This window comes from Amphiprion ocellaris, chromosome 15 (genome assembly GCF_022539595.1).
Source record: "Amphiprion ocellaris isolate individual 3 ecotype Okinawa chromosome 15, ASM2253959v1, whole genome shotgun sequence".
Taxonomy (NCBI): Eukaryota; Metazoa; Chordata; class Actinopteri; family Pomacentridae; genus Amphiprion; species Amphiprion ocellaris.
In genome coordinates this window covers 9607218-9626205 of record NC_072780.1, presented here as the reverse complement: position 1 = coordinate 9626205, position 18988 = coordinate 9607218, and the positions used below count along the sequence as shown (strand labels likewise).

Here is an 18988-nt window from a genome sequence, read left to right as displayed (position 1 = left end):
ACCAAACGTCGATGTGTTGTTACCTCCTAGCACTGGGAAGGGATAATATCTTTCAGTCAGCTGTGCCAACTGTACTCTGCCACTGCCAGTGACTGTTGCACTGTGCCTCGAAGTTTTCTGGGGGCAGAGGAGGCCCCCACTTAGACCTGACTGTGTGTTATAAAAGCCATTTCAATGACCGGTAAGGAGAGTCAGCATTCCGAAGAAACCCTTGGAGGATCCAAATCTAAAGCCCCTCCTCCCCTCCCTGTTTCAACCTTTTCTTTTACCCACACCTGAGACCCACCCTGGCAAAAAAATCTGCATCTACCTGCAAAATAAGAAAAGACCGCCTGCAAAAAAAATACCCCAAACGCAGAAGTCATCAAGAAACAGAGTGCTACGTGAGGGAGGAGGAGTTCGCTGACGGCTGCTACGGCACCAGCTGTAGACCACCACTCCTCCTCCTCCTCCTCCTCCTCTCGCTGCTCTTCTCCTTCGCTTGCACCTTCTTCCTCTTCTTTGTTGCAGCCCCGGTCACAACATAACACTGTGCCGTATGTGGCTGCTATAAGTGCAAGCGCTGCAGACAACCTCAACAAAGGTTACAGTGGTTATTTGACAAAATGACCCCTCTCACAAGTTCAGATTTCACTGCTCGTGCATGTGTGTGTTGGTGTGAACGTGTGGGTGTGTAGGTCTCATGTATGCATTTGTGGCTGTATATTTCCGTGTCTGTGCATGTGTGCGTGGTTGTGTACACAGATATGTGCCTGTGTCACACTTTCCTCAAAACAGCTGAGCGTTTCTGATCTACGGCTTATTATAGTGGACTTAGTCATCTGGGTGTGAGAGATAAAATAAAATAAAGAAAAAAAACCCCCTGTGTTACTTCCTTCCTTCCTCTTCTACGTTGCATTCCTCTCTCATTCTCTCACACCTCCGTCTCTCCTGGCATGATTCGTAGGACAGTCTATCACAGGGTGAGATGACGGCTTGATTGTGTATGTATTCGGTCTTGCTTACACGTGGTGTTTCCGGTCCTTTTGTGCAGCCAGCATCTCTGAGAGTAAATGATGAGGAGGGAATTGAATGACCCACGGTCATCGACCCAAGCCAAGCACACACACATCCTTAAACTTTCCTCCACTCCCTCCCCATTATCTCCTCCTCACCCTCAACTCCCTCCAGCATGACGTCCAACCAGACCGGCAGAGGATGTTGTCAGTGATGTGTTCTCCGGGTACAGTAGTGCTGGGTCAACATTCCTCAGTGTGACTCCCCCTCGCTGGGATGTGGGTGGTGATGATGTGTGCACTGGGAACTCGAGCAGCTGTGGTTCACCAGTGACAAAAGAGCAGAAATAAGGGGGATAGGGGTGTGTGTGTTACCCGCGTTTATCTGTGAAAATGTGCTAATTGCTGAAACAGCAAATGCTGATAATAAATGTCTCCGGGAGACACGATTTAGTAGGTTTGTGACTGCTTTCTTTATGGGACTGTTTGTGAATGATAAGGTCACACTGAATTTAATTAATCTTGCTATTCTCAGGGTGGGCCGTATCATTTGACAGCCTCCTGCCCCAGCGCTTTTATAACGGATTACTGTACATTCATATGTGAAGTTCTTTAAAGGTGCCCAGAGGGGCTGAAAACAGCGATGTGTTTCTGTGCAGGATCTTGAAGTTCCTTGTGGCCAAGAGGAAGTTTAAGGAGACGCTGCGTCCATATGATGTGAAAGATGTCATAGAGCAGTATTCAGCTGGACACCTGGATATGCTGGGCCGCATCAAGAGTCTGCAGATGAGGTAAGTTCCCTGCATATATTGTGAACACCTAAAGTCCGCATGGTAAAAAGGATAACAGAATATAATAAATATGACATTTTTACTTGTGTGACGATCGGGGTACCTTTGTGTGTCTGTCTGTTGGCAACATTACTCAAAAATGGACCAACGGGTTTGGATGAAATTTTCAGGGAAGGTCAGAAATGACACAAGGATCAAATGATTAGATTTTGGCAGTGATGCGGCTTATAGTCTGGTCCACGGATTTTAAAAAAATTTCTGTATCATTGCAAGATAGCGGCACGGCGTCACTGTAACTATGACAACAAGTGAACACTACGTCAGCCACCTGCTGATGATCACATGATTGCGATCCTACTACAAATCCACCGTTGCAGACTTATTGGGACTCAGCCGTTGGAAATGATACAAGGAACAGTTGATTAAATTGTGGGGGTGTTTCTGAGTCCCATCAATTCCTGCCGCCTGTTACATATTTAGGTCATGCGATTCAGTATCCGTACATAAGTACACATGCATAACACACACCTGTGCTCAGCACAAGGTCATTTTGTTTGTGGGTACATCTATATTAAATGTCCACATTCTATAGTGCTGTGATTTCTGCCACAAATTTTTTCAAGATTTTATCAGAATTCATCTTTTTTTTTTTTTAAACTAATCCGTGAAACAAACCAAAAAATTACTTTATGGCGGATTTTCTTGGCCGACTCATAGACTGTATTTAAAAAATTGATGTGGTCCCTGTGACATCATCCACTGGTTTCCGGAATATTGTTTTAAAGCCTCGCATTTCTGTATTGACCATGTGGCCGATTGGTTTTTGGAAACCGAATGTGACAAGCAAGAACATCTGACTGAAAAATGAGCATCACATTATATTAAAGGAGACTTAAAACTAGCAACTGAAATCATAAGCTTATTGGAGAAATGTTTACTGAAGTAGTAAATGAAATGAGAAGTAGGGTCTATCCTCTTAGACTACTGTACAGTGAGACCTCTTTTTTCAGCCAGAGGCGTCGCCCCCTGCTGGCTCTTTGAAAGAATACAGGTTTAAATCGCTTCAGCATTGGATTGATTTCTCAGATCCAGAGGCTATGTCTGTTTTTTATACAAATGAAGGCCAGGCATTGTAACAGTTGGTGCATACTCTACTACTGACCAGGAAGTAGCCAGACATCAGACAACCAATCTTCAGAAGTGTCGGTAGACAGATTCTGTTGCCTTTTGGGAGAGCCAGGCTAGTCGTTTCTAGTGTTTATGTAAACTAAGCTGACCGGTTGCTGGCTGTACCCTCATATTAAAGAAAAGCATATGAGAGAAGTGTCATTTTTCTCATCTCTTCCTAACAAAGTTAAAAAAAGAGTGTTTCAGAAAATATTTAGGCTCCTCCTAAATCAATAACAGAGTTTACTGAAAAAAAAAAGCTTCATCTGTTCTTTTTGTTTAAAGGGTGGACCAGATAATTGGACGAGGAACTGTTCAGCCCGATAAGAAGGTGCGCCCTGAAAAGGGAGAGAAGACGCCGCCAGAACTGGACCCACTGGATGAGCTAAGCATGATGGGACGTGTAGTTAAAGTGGAGAAACAGGTAACAGGCAAATGGTTTGTTGAAACTGCGTTTTCTGGCAGCTATAAAAACAAAATGTCACAGTTTATAATCTGTGACTCTGTAGATCCTGATCAATCCAGTCAGGGGTAATTTATGATTAGGACTGTAGTAGTAATGATTGTGAATACCATAAATTAGTGATTTTTTTTTTTATAGATGTTTCAGTTTGCAATCGATGTGAAATTGTAGAGCAAAATGAATGACAAAAGTGTCTTGTAATTTTGGCAGCAAGCTGTGTCTTTGATATGTTTGGACCAATACTGGTTCTGAAATGTGAATAAAGCCTCCTTAAATCACTTCACACAACTCCAAGTACATCATAATCCTATGCGTGTTAATCCATAAAGTGATATGGTAATGTCACTTAGTCTGAACTAGTAACAGTGCCGACAATAAGCCATCTTGTTCAGGGGTAAAAGATGCCAGAGAAGCACAACACATTTCACTCTTTGTGTGCTTTTGTTCAGGTTCAATCCATAGAGAACAAGCTGGACCTCCTGCTCAACTTCTACTCCCAGTGCCTAAAGAAAGGCTCGTCCCACTTCACCCTGTCCTCCTTCCTGGACCCTGACCTGACATCTGACTACCAGAGCCCCACGGACCAAAGAGACCTCTTCCCCTCCGCTAACACGCTCAACATCTCCCAATCTGATAGCGGCAACTTGGAATGACAATGAGCCGACTGTCTGAACACAGACACAAACCCTTTACAGTACGTCTTCCTCAGGCCGAGTCCTCCCTCTGCCTAAACGTCTTGTCTTCACTTCATTTCATCCACACTCTGCAGTGATTCGTCTCGCCCCCGTCTCAAATCTGCATCCTCCACCTTAGTGAATGTTTCCAGACCCGATACCAGACAGAGGCCACCAGATGGCTCCACCTGACAAGGAGCCTCAGCCAAAGCTGCTCACCGCACACGCCTCTCAACCCACTAGATGAGGACGGAGACGAGGAACTGACACATGAACTATTACTTGACTACTGAACCACTCTCACCCACTCACCTCATGCTCTCTATCTATGCCTACTTTAAAGCTTCGGCTGCAGATAGTCAGACTGTGTGTTGAAGTTTTATGAATCTTTGGAGGAATCTTATCTTTTCTCCCCATCATCATTTCTTCTTTCGTTTTTTTTTTTCTTCTTGGCTGCAACTTCCTGAGAGTTTTCTGACTCTGCTGACACAGACAGCTCAGAAAGTGCCATGCCGGTCATTTGTTCAGGACTTTGCCAGTCATAGTCCGGGAGGGCATCGCATTTCTTCATACTGTGATGAATGTAATGGGTCCCACCTGTGGTTTTGCATTCTCGTCAGACGAACCGACGAGCACTGAAGGAGGCGGTTGTAAAGTGCTTCCTTGCGCCGGGATGGGCAGACTCAGCTGACCTCGCCAAAGCACCCACGGTACACTGTCTCACCCAGACAGGGAGTTCTAAATGTGTAAATCCTGCTTTAGTAGAACAAACAGAGCTGCAAGAATGTGTTGGAGTGACTGATGTTTGTTTGTTTTGACCTCCATTCCCTTTCTTGGAAGTTTGATCTTTAACAAGCCCACATGCAAAAAAAACCTGCAATACTCCATTTGGCTGGCATTCAGATGAGGAATGTTCCAACTTCTTTAGGATTTAATCAAGCCAAAATGTTCTTTCACAGGTTCAAACTCGACTATTTCAGCATCGTAAACTTAACGTGCCCTTTAAACCTCTCTGTCTTGCAGCCCACGCTCCCGACATGCATGGCATCCTGTAGATAAAACCTCACTTCCTGCACTCGCTTCTCATCGCTCACATGTAGCCTCAGGTTAGATTTTTACCATTTCAGCCGGTTCAGACAGTCAGTAATTCTTCACAACTCTTCTTACATGAGGGTAGTTCATCAGATGTCACTTGCGCTTGATGCAGGAACTTTTTGGCCAGTTTGGCGTAGTTTAAAAAAAAAAAAAAATCTGTCAGGTCTACTGCATGAATTCCAGACCTTAATCCTCATGAATGCACGTGTCTTAGGAAACGGTTCCAGCCTTACAGCTTCAACACAAAGACAGTGTGCAGGGTGCCCAAAGGTGTTACTGACTGTCTTTGCCAGTGCAATTTACTCTCTTCTGTCGTTTCTTTCTCGTTTCTGCTCTCTAAACGCTCTGTGCTGATGGACAAAACTGGAGAGTGCACACCTGCAAACACACAATGAAAGCAATTCCTTTACTTAAAAAAAAACTTGGCACTTGACAAATATAACACGTTTTTATCATGTCTAACTGTATCTTTCATGTTTCTGATTTCTTTACTGTAATTGTGTTCATACAGTTGATTTTATGCAACCTAGAGCAGAAAAATGTTTTTTTTTAATGATTTTGGTTGTTGAAAGTGAAAGTAGGATTTAATTTAATATATTTAATTCAGCTAGAAATGATCTTTAAATAAATGTAGCATTTTTTTCTCAAGTTAAACTATGGATGACTCCACTGTAACCACACACAGCTGATCAGGTTCACACACATGATTTGCAGAGCTCGAGTTTCTTTCCTTTTTTAAAGAAACGTCTTCCAATAATTGCTGCCAGCTTCGAGTACGAAAACATTCGTCATACTGCATTTGGCCAGTGTAAACATTTCTTCTGTCCCCTCATTTATTTGGTCCAGTCAAGCCAGTTGACTCAGGTGCTCCACTTTTCCATTTAAGCCAAGCCCCAACTTTTAAACAGTGAATGTACTTAATTGCTCGGTGTTTTTAGATCTATTTATGGTCTGTTTTTATTGCTGCCAGGACGGCGACAGAGCTCCCTGTCAGCGTCCTACGACTTTTGCATTCATTTCATGGAGAAATGTTAAGTAGCTTAATTCTTTGATCTAGATTCTAGCAGAGACGCCCGTTTATTAGAGGCGTCAGCAGTGCTGTCACTTCATCGTCACGTGGAATGTTGAGCTTCATGAAAATGTACGTGAGACACTGTATTGCATGTTGTTGTTTTGTGGTGGCCCCAGTATTAGAAGAGAAAAAAAAAAACAACTTAAGGATGTCTCCTGTCAAATCTTGAGTCAAGACATGAAAGGAAATGACCTGTGCCTTCTATGCCCTCCTTCTGTAACTGATATGGTACAGCTTTCTATTTTAAACGTAAATATTAAACCTGCTTTCCAGTATTTCGTAGGAATATCACTTGAAGATAGCCTTGCTTCTTTTATCTTTTTTTGCAAAACTTTGAACTAACTAAAGACATACTATCAAAAATGTTCTAAAGATTTAGTCTTTTACGACCGCTACGAACTTTGATATTTTCTGAGAGTATTACTACTGTATGTTCAGTACATCGACGTACCTCTACCTGGACGTCCTTATTGTATTATAACACCTGTCAGATCTGGAGGCGGGAGGCATGGACGTTTTGTCGTCACAGGAAAGTCTGCAGGCATGTGTCCTTTCATAAGCATGTCACATAGATCCAAATGGCTTCCACACAACTACCTCTGAGGCCACTAGGGGGCGCTAGTTTAGGAAAACCAAGTATGAGAAATGGTAACTGATTGTCTAACTGACTGAATGCTATGCATGACTCAATCTGCACGTTCTCTTTTTCACTTCTTCTTCTTCTTCTTCTTCTTCTTCATGACGTCCTACCATCCATCCATCGTTCACTGACTTGCTGCCATTTGACATTCCAGCTCATTGCTCTTTAACTGCTCTCTTAGGTGTCGGAACTGTTGTTAAAATTTAAACAATCAAGCAATAAGCAACATGCTAACCTATCAAAGTCTTCCAATTCTAATTAATGTCGCTACTGGTTGAATAAAACATGGCGCTGATTTATTTTCTAATCTAATGCACACCTCTCTTTGATCTTTTAAAGAGGTACAAAAATGTGTATCTGCTGAGGATAAAATTAGATCACTTGACTAACTTATTAATTTATTTGTTTCAATAAAGCTATTTGGACTGTATGCTGCTTTTGGTCTCCTCTTTTACTATCTCACACGATAATGTTTCCTATTTACAGATTAACAGACTTCAATTGCTGAAATCAACAGCTATAAACACATGATTTGCACCAATTCACAACATAATATATCTAAGGGTGCTTAACCATCGTGTCGTGGGTCAAAATTGACCCGTTTGAAAATGTGAAAAAAAAAAAAATTTCACAGTGAAACTTCTGATGTCCACATTTTCAACATTTTTGGGAAATCTTTGAACATTTTTGGGTGGAAAAAAAGAAATGTTAGAAATGTTTCTTAAGAACATTCACAAAAAATCAACAAAAATTCAGTGAATTTCGCTGGAGTTTGGTTGATTTTTATGTGAATGTTCTTAGAGAAAATATTAGAAGTTTTACTGATATATATATGTAATCATTTTAGATATTTTTAGGATTCTTTTGGAAGATTTTTGATTATTTTTGAAAATATTTACAAGAATTTTCTTGCCAAATTTGGGTGATTTTTTAAAAATAATACTTTTAAGGGAAACTTTTAAGGAATTATTGGAGTTTTCTTCTTGAAAGTTTTTCAAATTTTCAGAAATATGGGGAATTTTTTTTGCAGAATTTTTGGATTTCTTTCAGACAAGGAAACAATATTTTTGGTGCCTGTAAATGAGGACAACAGGAGGGTTAATATAGAAAGTTCAAGACCTTAAAGAGACTCAGTGATTCCCTTTGAGCAAGCACTTAGTCACAGTTTACTGTGAATAAAATAATATGCGAAAGATGATCTAGATCAATCAGAAAATGAGTGCTTGTTGGACTAAAATCCTAACTTTATCTAATATTTAAAAGTTTAACTTCTTATTTTTATTACCAACATTGAGCTAGAGTCAACAAGGTGTCAATAAGATGCTCGTAGTCATTTATATTTTTTCAGACAGCATTTTATTGACATACTTCCACAAGACAAAATTCAAGTTTCTTCTACTTTGTGAACCAAATCTGAGATGTGAGCTGCACACTGTACCTGTGTTCTCATGGTCACTACAACAGACCCATGAAACTAAATCTTATCCTGGAGATCAACTCGCTGTAGTACGAGCTCATTCATTAAGTTCAGGCTCCTGGTCTGTCCAGCTGACAGGTTCTGAAGAAGCAAAGTTCAAAGTGCAAAGTTCCCGACACCGTAGAAGTGGGAGAACAAAGTCACGTGTCGCCTGAATGGGTCCACAATCAAATAAGCGAATGTCTGATCCTCCTCTTGTGTCGGGTAACAAGGCCCAGATTCATCCTGCAGAGGATAAACAACAGACATGATTCTCATCAATGTGAAACTGTTACTGTAGTAGTTTAAACTGGAGGTAGAGTCTAATATTTAAACTGAAAAATGTACAGTCTTGTCTTTAAAGGACTCTACAATACAAAGCAAAGCAGTCACAGAGAATTATAGGAGACTGAGGTTGGTTAGGAAAGACGTTTTTGGTTCTTTAAAGATCACAGAAGCAAAAAAGTAACTTCAGAAGGTTTGTTTTCTTGACCTGCATGCTGTTAAAACATCTGGAAGCAACTAACTTTTTTAGTGTTTGTGGACTATAACATACCTTTAAGTCATTACAGGTCAACGCAAGTAGTGATGTTAGGTTGTTCAAAAGACAAGCCTGATTACAGATTTCCACAAATGGTATTCATTCATTCTTAGACACTTACATAGGCACACACTTTGAGCACTGTGGAGACAACACTGATCTTCTTTGTCTCTGGATCCTTCTGCACGCTACAAATTGAATTGATTTCAATGATATTATTTAATAATGACTGAATCCTGCATATAACTGAGATGTGAGGTGATTTTTTAAAACATGTATTACCTCTGTCCAGCTGAATTGTACTCACCTGATCAGATCTTTGTACATTTGCTTTGTGGTGTTGATATATGGATCGATGGTGTCTTCATACTGACAGAGTTCGCCTCCAACACACAGGTGCTTGAAGACCCTGAACAGAAACTCTGCTCGCTGCTCTCTCCCGACCACACAGTAGTGCTCCAAATCCTCCTCCTGTAACATCTGGAGGAGGCCGAAGAAGCCGTGAGCAGACTCCACTTCGGAAAAGATAGAAGCAGACAGCTAGACAGACAGACGGAACGGAGAGTCACCTGTCTGAGTTCGTCATAGTCGGGGTGAACATCATGAAAGCATTTAACTACACGTCCAGAGGGCTTCACGACGCCGCAGGAGTAGATTGGATCAAACAGCTCCATGGAGACCTGAGTGCAGGGAACAGACTCCACACTGACCGACACCACCGGCTTCTCTGCAACACACAGGAAAACATTCCACACATAATCCGGCTACAGCAGATGAGATCAATTTCCGACTATCAGTGATGAAAAGCGGCTTTCTGGGGGAATCGACATACCAAGAGGCACCCGGCCTCCGACTTCCATCTTCCTCAGACTGGACACAACGTCAGGGTCTCTGAAGAAACTCTAGTGACAACAAGAACATTCAAATGTGGTTGAACACAAGACAACACTTTATCAAAACAGACAGCCGGTACATATTTCCTCAGCAGCCCATTTCAAAATCCCTCATAAAAATGATGAACCAAGTCCGCTTTCAAGTGTAAGGAACAAGGTGAAACAAGAATCACAATTTGCTTTAAACTGTAGTTTTTGTTATTATTATAGATATTAACTATGTTATTTGTTAAGTTTTACATGCATATGTCAAATACTTCTTAAGATCTTTTTTTTTTTTTAAATTGGCCGTTGACCCATTTTCATCCTTTAAAAAAAAAAAAAATTATCTCACTTTAAAACCTGAGGCTATGTGTGGATTATAATATCTCTATAACTGTTAAGATAAAAGCCTGAAATTTTCTGTTATTTCTCATTGAAATAATAAGAAATAACTGTAGGATTTGTCCTACAGTTATTTCTCATAACTGTAGGAGAAATCAAGTCGTGAAAGCAGATTGATTCAGAATCTGCAATATTGAACAAGTAGATCAAATAGTCTTTGATTGTGGGTGAGTTGAAATATGAAAAAATGAAAAAAAAAATAAAATTAAGCCGTCATGAAAAGTCCCATCTTTGAGCATATGAGCACGTTAACAAAAAATCCACACGAAAATGTCACAATAGTATAAAACAAAACATTTAAAATAATCCAAGTAGAGCAAAGTTTTGGAGTTTCACAATTGTTCAAATATAAATTGAGCTAATATTTTATAGTTACTATGAGCTGTCACCCAAACATAGCCTCAAAATTTAATGCAGAAAAATGTAATGAGCAATTTTTTAATTTATTTATCCATGTATTTATCTCAGAAAGTGAGATCTAGCAAAAAAAAAACAAACAAAAAAAACAACACATTTCTTTATAAATTTCTATATTTTATGCTATGAAAAATTCAAATTTTGAAATTGTTCTAAAAATGTGATATTTTCAGCTGGGATGACTCATAAACGATACTAACTGGTAGTTAATCGTAATCTAACTTCTCCTGGTGTCTTACCAGTGCAAACTTTTCACTGTTGTAGGAGGAGAAGCTGAGGTCAAAACTGTAGCACTGAGCTGAAATCCTCCCCAGCATGGACCTGAGTTTAACACACATCAGTTAGAAGGTCCACAACTAGCAGCCAGAAAACATCTCAGCTCAGCTCAGCTAAACCTCTCACCATTTCATCAACAGAGCCAACGTGTCTTTGTCCTGCAGGAAGGAAAACTTCTTAGTAGGAAGAGGACTAAAAGAAAAAGTCTGCTCAAACGGACATTTCTCTGCTGCCATGTTTACTCTTTAACCTGTGTTAGCAGAAACAGTGAGAGGAAGACTCACTTCTGTCCGTAAATAAAAAGCGGATTCGTGGTGTTTAAAGGGCCAATCAGCAGCAAGTGTGCTCATTAGCAGCCAATCAGCGTCGTGTGTTGGCTTTTTGTTCCGGTTTCATGAAATTAAAACAAAGTGATACATCTTATCTTTACACCCATCTCAGACGTGTTTAGTGTAGCTGTTGCTGTGGCAACGGACGTCCCGACTTGGGACTAGAACCTTCTTTTGCTAAAAGCTAATGCTAATATAGCGACCTGTTCAAAGTTTTATTGCCATTTAACTTCATGTTGTGTCTTTAACATATCATTCACGAGTTTTTTATTTTATCTCTTGTATTTTTTTGAACGAAGTCTCTGTCAAGAAACAAAGTGAGCGACGGTTTAGCTGGAAAACTGTCGTCGTGGCCACCAGAGGGAGACTTTGTCCTGCTTCAGAAACACATTAATTTAGCTGAATGCTGCCTGCAACTGCTTTATATACTAATATTCTGTTGTGTTTCTAATCCTCATCCATCTTTTCACTTTAGTGCTCCTGCATTACAGTCATATCAAGGTTCTTGCTCTCATTTCTCATGTTAAAGTTGGCTTTAGATTTGCATGTTCCAAGGGAAAAGTTAAGGAGAAACTGAACAGAGCTCAGATTTGTTTTTTCAGACTTTATTTATGTAAAGCATTGTTAAACATTCTGGGTAAACCTATCATGCTGGCTGAAGCGGATTTTTTAATTAAAAAATTATTTGTGAATATGAAAAAAAGAAAGGAAAAAAAAGAGAGATTTCTATGCTTTTTTCCATGTATACCACATCAGAGCAGGTCTACATGTACATCACTGTATATAGACTGCACCAAATAGTATTACAGCAGCTGAATAGTCTTTTAACACAGCCTATGATTTGGAAAATATTTATTTATCCATATAAAAAAGATTTAATTGTTTTTTTGAATGTTATAAAATTTCTGCAATTTCATTATCGTAAGCTTTTATCCAAAGCACCACACATCTAATCCCACAGGTCGGCACTCGAAAATACAACGTTTATGAGGAATATTTAAGAGCTCTGTTTGGTCACACATCATGTGGAGCAGGTCATGTGATTTAGAATTAACACACTTCCTGGAGAAGTGTTTTTGTAATGGGTAACTTAGCTGAAAGTGATTTCTCGGACACCAATGCAATTTGTTATTTTCCATATAAAATTTGATATACTGCCAAAAAAGAAATATCTGTCATGATTATCTCAACTTAATAAAAAGAACACAATCAAAACTATTTTTGAATAAGCTCATTTTATTATTGTTTAGCTAATTAGAAGGTGGTTGTTATTAAATTCTGATGGTTATTTAGTTGACATTTTAGTGATATCCTGTCATTTTTTTTAAATAAGTGATTGTTTCCATAATAAATAATTATGGAATTTGTAAAGACATGATCACTATGAACATAAAAAACTTTTTTTTTTTTTTTTACTTTTAATAAAAATGTATGCAAGTTATATCCCATGGACTTCAAAAGTCCCTCAATTCAGTATTTACCCAATAATAATAATATGAAGAATAATAATAATAATAAGAAGGAGAAGTACAAGAATGAAAAAGAAAATGATGTATACAGTGTTAATAATTGTATTTAACAGTGTTGAGTAGCCCAGCCAAAAAGGTCAAGAAAGGTGGTAAGCAGTCAGACATCTTGTGTGCAAAAGAGGTGAAAATTGTATTTTACAGTGTTTCTACATTGATGTGAGACAAGTTACAAAACCTGCACAGTGGCGTAGTGGTTAGCACTTTCGCCTTGCAGCAAGAAGGTCCCTGGTTCGCGTCCCGGCTTTCCCGGGATCTTTCCGCATGGAGTTTGCATGTTCTCCCTGTGCATGCGTGGGTTTTCTCCGGGTACTCCGGCTTCCTCCCACAGTCCAAAAATATGCTGAGGTTAATTGATCATTCTAAATTGCCCGTAGGTGTGAGAGTGATTGTTTGTCTCTGTATGTAGCCCTGCGACAGACTGGCGACCTGTCTAGGGTGTCCCCTGCCTTCACCTGAGTCAGCTGGGATAGGCTCCAGCCCCCCCCATGACCCTAGTGAGGATTAAGTGGTGTATAGATAATGGATGGATGGATGGATGGAAGTTACAAAACAACACAAAAATAATTTAGAAAGTAAAATAATTTTAAAATTAACTCATAGCTATTCTGCCCAAAAACTGAAAAATTAACACTGTGGCAGCACAGCAAACTCTCTACCCTTTTATATGGTGCTCAGTTCACACCTGCTCACTTCAGCTCTACCATCACACAGCAAGGTGACATATTTTACAACCTACATACAAACAACTCTTCATCGCACACACTAGACTCTCATTGGCATTTCTAAAAGGCTACCTTAAAGCTAAACATGTGAAATCAATACTGATCGCTGCCTTTTAATACAAAAGAAACAATATCAAAGGGAAAAAAACTCTCCACTTGGTCTGGCTCAGTGATGTCACTCTGACATCACCAACACTTTAAATACAGGAAGTGTTGGGCCGGCCACCTCCCGACCACCAGTCCTGCATGGTGAGTATGAACAAAGGAACATAGAAAGGTAAGAATGAATGACCAAAAACTGTTTGACCTGCAGCTCACTGAAGGACAACTGAAGTTAATCAATGCTGCGTGTCTTCCCCCGGTTCTCCACATGTATATAAACACAATATGAACACAAACAACAGGACAAATGGTGAGGAGAAAAGTAGTTTTCACCCACATTGTCACAAACAAACAAAACAGTTTCTGCATTTATGAAAGATCTCAACAGAAGACTGAACATTAGAGGAGCTTTAACTGGACAAGCATCGGCCTGTATTAGTCTGGATGTCTTTGACCCTCCCGTTGTCCTCATTTACGGGCACCAAAAAATATTGTTTCCTTGTATGAAAAAAATCCAAAAGATTCAGCAAAAAAAGTCCCCAAATTTCTGAAAATCTGCAAAACCTTCAGGAAGAAAATTCCAATAATTCCTTAAAAGTTTCCCTTTAAAAAAAAAAAAAAAATCCCCCAAATTTGGCAAGAAAATTCTTGTAAATATTTTCAAAAAATGAGTAAAAATCTTCCAAAAAAATCCTAAAAATATCTAAAATGATTTTTTTATATATATATATATATATATATATATATATATATATATATATATCAGTAAGACTTCTAATATTTTCTTTAAGCACATTCACATAAAAATTAACCAAAATCCAGCGAATTTCACTGGATTTTGGTTGATTTTTATGTATTTTTTAAGAAACATTTTTAACATTTTTTTTCCCACCGAAAAATGTTCAAAGATTTCCCAAAAATGTTGAAATGTGGAGATCAGAAGTTTCACTGTGAAAATATATATTTTTTTTCCCACATTTTCAAATTTTAAAACGGGTCAATTTTGACCCGCAGAACAACAGGAGGGTTAAAATGTGGATCATTTATGACAAACTCAGGAGGCCAAACAAAGGTTGTAATCCTAAAGTGTAGATGTTGTGTTTGCATCTTTGATTTGCAAACACTAAATGTTACAGGGATTTAATATGACCATGAGCTACATCTAAATCCTGAGAACCTCTTAACATGTTTTCATTATAGGAAAAGCTCAACCTTTATGCCAGACTTGAACCAGCAGTCAGTTTACCGGTGTGATTAAATTTAAGGGCAGAAAAATGAGAGAATCAGTAAAGCAAAAAACCCAGACTCCAATAAACAACCTGTCAGTGTGTAATGTAGAGCAGGTTTATGGTGTTTGAACAGAGTTATAGGTAAGCTGGTGTGCTTGAGCTACAGCGAGAGGAGGTAGAGGTTGTGGAGTGTGGCTTCCTTAGCTTTTCCCTTAACTTTTCCCTCAACTTCCCCCTTAACTTTGTCATATCAGATCATCAAAGTAACAGATAGCCCAGTAGCATTGAAAATGCATTTTATGGTTTTATTGTAAGTTGCTGTAGTTGGATGAGTTATCAGACAGGAGATTTCTTCCACTCTTGTTAAGGGCAGTGTTCCATAATATTCAGATTTGTTTGCAGTAACAAAATGTGCTCACTCTGTAAAAGTAAATGGAAAGGAAACGGGGCATGAACGTAAAAAAACATGCATTTTGTTCTTAAGCTTCTCAAAGCAATCAGAATTATTCAGGCTTTGCTGTACTTTTCCTGTCATTTTTTTCACACTACGCATCCTAGAAATAGGAGTGCAGACATCCACATGTAATGCATAATTGAGAACATTCATTAAATGTCTTGATACCTGTCAACTACCACCTCACGGTCACTGTAAGACTTAATGCAGTAAAAAATAATGAGAACACGTCAATTTGTGGACAGTTTGTGTGTACACTGGTGAGGAATGAAGGCTACTGTGTTCAACCAGACAGACAATGCTATGGTCGGTGACACACATCATTTGAAATAAAATGCCCAGTAGATTTGTTCCACTTTGTTCAGGGCAGAACCCTTAAACTTTCCCTTAAGTTTTCCCTTAACTTTTGAATCAGAAGCTAACTTGAATGTCATTTATCCAGAATGAGAACATGAGTTGTAGGTGAGCTAGTGCGCTTGAGTTGCATAGATCTGTGCATTCTAGATTATAAAAATGGTGTACAGCTGCATCTATGCTACACTGAGGTATGAAGAGATTATTTTTATGGAAAACATCCTAAATCTATAACTTTGAGACGTGTTTTTAGGAGTTTTCTAAGCTTGTTCCTCTTCTTCTCCCCCTCCCATAAATAGTATATGTCTTTCTCCTTATTAACCTTTCTTTTCTCACATCCTTCTTTCTCTTCTCACTTCTGACTGGTAAACCCCATAAATAACCTTTCAGCGCATCACTGTGTACCAGAATACTGTGTCCGTTGTCTCTGTGTATCTCTTAGTGAAGCTGTGAAACCTGAAATGACAAAATGTTCTCTTGTAAACTTTTCAATCTGACATCAACACCTGAGGCTCAACAAGAAAAAGGCCCCTTTTACCATCAACCTTTCATTTATAGATTTCTCTGTAGCACATGCTGCTGAGCTTGTTCTTGTGCATGAATTTACTGTTGCACAACCCACACAGGACTTTTCTTCGAAGTTCCTACAGTCCCCTTCAAACATTTTTATTCATCCTGGCTCAAATACTCATTTCATTCCTCTCATTCCCCACATTCCAGGATGGACGAGGATGTGGGATCCTTTTGATCCACATTCCAGTTTAGGACACCCAGACCCTGATATTCCCCAAGAGGGGAGCAAAGAATATCCGGGATGGGGACACCCTGAAGCCATGACTGGCTTTGGTCTCATAAAAGTCAAGAATCCTGCAGTGAGCAGCACTTCAGACAACACAAGTCAGATTGATGGCTGTGAGGAAACATAGATGACTAATGCAATTAAAATACATAAAGTTAAATGATATGATCAGATTGTCTGGAGGAGCATGTTGTTTTATATCATACTGGAGGGTTGCATCATTTTGGAGTGAGAAAACAATACTACGCTTTAAAAAAATATCTGTAAACATCTGGCAGCTTAGAACTTTGTCTCAAAATCCAAAAACTGTAGAAGGAAAGAAAGAAAGAAAGAAAGAGAGAACCAACCATCCAACCAGCCAACCAACCAACCATCCAACCAACCAACCCCAACCCCCATTTTCAGATTTTTGGTAGTATATATATATATATATATATATATATATATATATATATATATATATATATATATATATATATACATACATACATATACATGCTTTTAGTGGTGCATCCATTAAAAACGTATATTAAGAACAAGGGCATTTTCTGATTTTATATGGTATATAAACGAAAGAAAAGGAGAAAACAAAAAAATTGATGTTTTCTGCTTTTTCGTGATACATCTGTAATAGAAAATGGACATTTGCTATTATCGAACAAACTTTTGTCAGAAGTGAAGCAATAAAAAACAGAACTACAATGTACGTTACAGTGATAGTAACTTGTTAAAAAAATGCAATGTTTTTTTTAATTAATGTCTTTGGACCTTTTGTTCACATAAATGGACATCTTTTTTTTTTTCAAAAAGAGCATATTGTTCATAATAATTATATTAATAAAAAAGACTAACAATAATAATTATAATAATAAAAATAACAACACCAATAATAGCAATATAAATATAATGTTAGTATAAATATAATAAAATATAATAAATATAATCATCAGATATCAGATATTATCTGATTGCTATGTTTGTTGGTTACTCCTTATCCCAAATAAGAGAAGACATCTAAAATGCAAGTCCAGCCAAAACTCAGGTCTCAAGAGGTTAATTTACACATCTTTCACATCTGTAACAATAAAGAAGTAAAATCAACTTTTCTGAAAAATCTCCAGATTGATCGAAGCTTATTTATTCATTACATTCGCTTTTAACATAAACAAACATAAACAAAAGACTTGACAACAATTAGCAACTGATGATGATTTTCTGATGATCAGAAACACACCTGTGACTCTCACACTACACAGTGCAGAGCAGAAGATGGAGACGGACCACAAAAAAAAAAGATCAGAGGGCATATTGGATGACAGATACACTAGATCTAGTTTTTTGCTGACAGCATTGGGACAACATGGTTTAAAAACTAGTCATGTTCCATTTTTCCCACTTATATAATAAACGGTACAATGATGTAAGACTGATAACACAGTGTGTAACCTTATCAGCCTCCAGACTACTATTAGACCATCCTTACAACTCTGATGATAATTGGAGTGTTAAATCGGCCCATATTTAAATATCATGCTCTCATAATGAAAACAGACAGCCGGAGATAATTCAGTGTGTCTAGACGGTGACAGCTGAGGATGTATGATGGGTCCAGAATGGAGCCAAATGCAGCTATTACATCGCAAAAAAATGGATAGCAGGAGAAAATTACACCAAATTGATGTTTTGACACCATGCAGCTGGAGTATAACATGACACAACTGAATCATGTCATTAAAACAAAAGAGTTATTCCCATTGTGTGCTGATTGCTTGGTGGTAATTACATTTGATTCCTGTTGGTTTGATGCACTGGGACCAGAAAGTGAAACCTGGCAAGCAAGTGAGAAGATGTAAGAGCTGAGAAACGTTGGGAGGTGACTGCAGTCTGTGATCATATCTTTCCATTAGCGCTTCACAGATTCAATTGCAGATAAGAAACTTTTCCCAAAGGCTCCGTTAGACTTGGTAAATAATGATGATTGCATGACAGGGGGAGCTTTCACTCGTTTCTTTCCAAATATTCCTGGTAAAGGTAGAAGCTAATGCATAGTGTAGCTATTTTTGATGCCTCGAGGTCTTCTGGAGTAAATTGCTGTTTGTTTTTTTTGACTCTCAGACAGAATAGAAAGTAAAGGAAGAAAAAACTGGCAAAACTTTAAATTAGCTTTGAATGACTGCTTCCAAATCCCTTCTCAAGTTTTTTTTTTTCTCATCAGCAAAACTGCACAAGTAAGTGGTTGGACTGAAACCTCTTTTCCTGCCTCTGCATCACTGCACTCAGACCAGCACAACAGATCACGCTCACAGCTGTTTGTTCTCCAGATGTTTATCCACACTTACCTGGGCAGGACGAGTGTGTTGTTGGGCTGCAACGGTTTTACAGATCGGCGAGATAATGCAGAGGAAGACGGACACAACCAGACAGCGATAAGGTGCTCTGAGAGATAATCTGCAGTAGCAGCAGAACTCTCAGCCTCAGTGGGACTCCTGGTTGTTGACCTGGACTCTCAGTGATTCTCTGTGTTTTATATTCTCAAAATGTTATTCAAAGAAATGTAGAGGCTCAATGTGGCTCCAACATCCACTCAGACAATTCTAAGGATAAAA

The 18988-nt window shown here is 38.7% G+C and overlaps 2 protein-coding genes across 15 annotated transcripts in view; one reads left to right on the top strand and one right to left on the bottom strand.

The window, feature by feature from the left end:
- Positions 1–7327, top strand: part of LOC111578367 (potassium voltage-gated channel subfamily KQT member 4) — a 52679-nt gene extending 45352 nt beyond the window's left edge. For all 13 annotated transcript variants that reach the window (XM_035955015.2, XM_055018126.1, XM_035955014.2 and 10 more), the window contains 3 exons: positions 1655–1786; positions 3239–3377; positions 3866–7327. In XM_035955015.2, the coding sequence (XP_035810908.1) occupies positions 1655–1786; positions 3239–3377; positions 3866–4069 (475 nt within the window). In that variant the 3' untranslated portion in view covers positions 4070–7327. The remainder of the gene's footprint in view (positions 1–1654; positions 1787–3238; positions 3378–3865) is intronic.
- A 914-nt stretch (positions 7328–8241) lies between these two features.
- On the bottom strand, positions 8242–11142 carry cfap300 (cilia and flagella associated protein 300). Of its 2 annotated transcripts, XM_023285165.3 has the most exons (7): positions 10991–11142; positions 10828–10909; positions 9727–9796; positions 9464–9621; positions 9202–9374; positions 9016–9082; positions 8242–8599 (listed from the first exon to the last, which is right to left on the bottom strand). In XM_023285165.3, the coding sequence occupies exons 1-7, from the start codon at positions 11098–11100 to the stop codon at positions 8471–8473; spliced, it is 789 nt and encodes a 262-aa protein (XP_023140933.2). In that variant the 5' UTR covers positions 11101–11142; the 3' UTR covers positions 8242–8470. The 2 variants fall into 2 exon arrangements, with proteins under 2 accessions (XP_023140933.2, XP_023140935.2); XM_023285167.3 differs by lacking the exon at positions 9016–9082.
- Between the last annotated feature and the right edge of the window lie 7846 nt (positions 11143–18988).

Bases quoted from the DNA above. Each gene is read 5' to 3' on its own strand.
- cfap300 (XM_023285165.3), bottom strand. From the start codon at position 11,100: ATGGCAGCAGAGAAATGTCCGTTTGAGCAGACTTTTTCTTTTAGTCCT. The intron at 9,797-10,827 runs GTAAGACACCAG...TGTTGTCACTAG, and splicing joins ACAGTGAAAAGTTTGCACTG to AGTTTCTTCAGAGACCCTGA. The intron at 9,083-9,201 runs GTGAGTACAATT...TTCAATTTGTAG, and splicing joins ATGTACAAAGATCTGATCAG to CGTGCAGAAGGATCCAGAGA.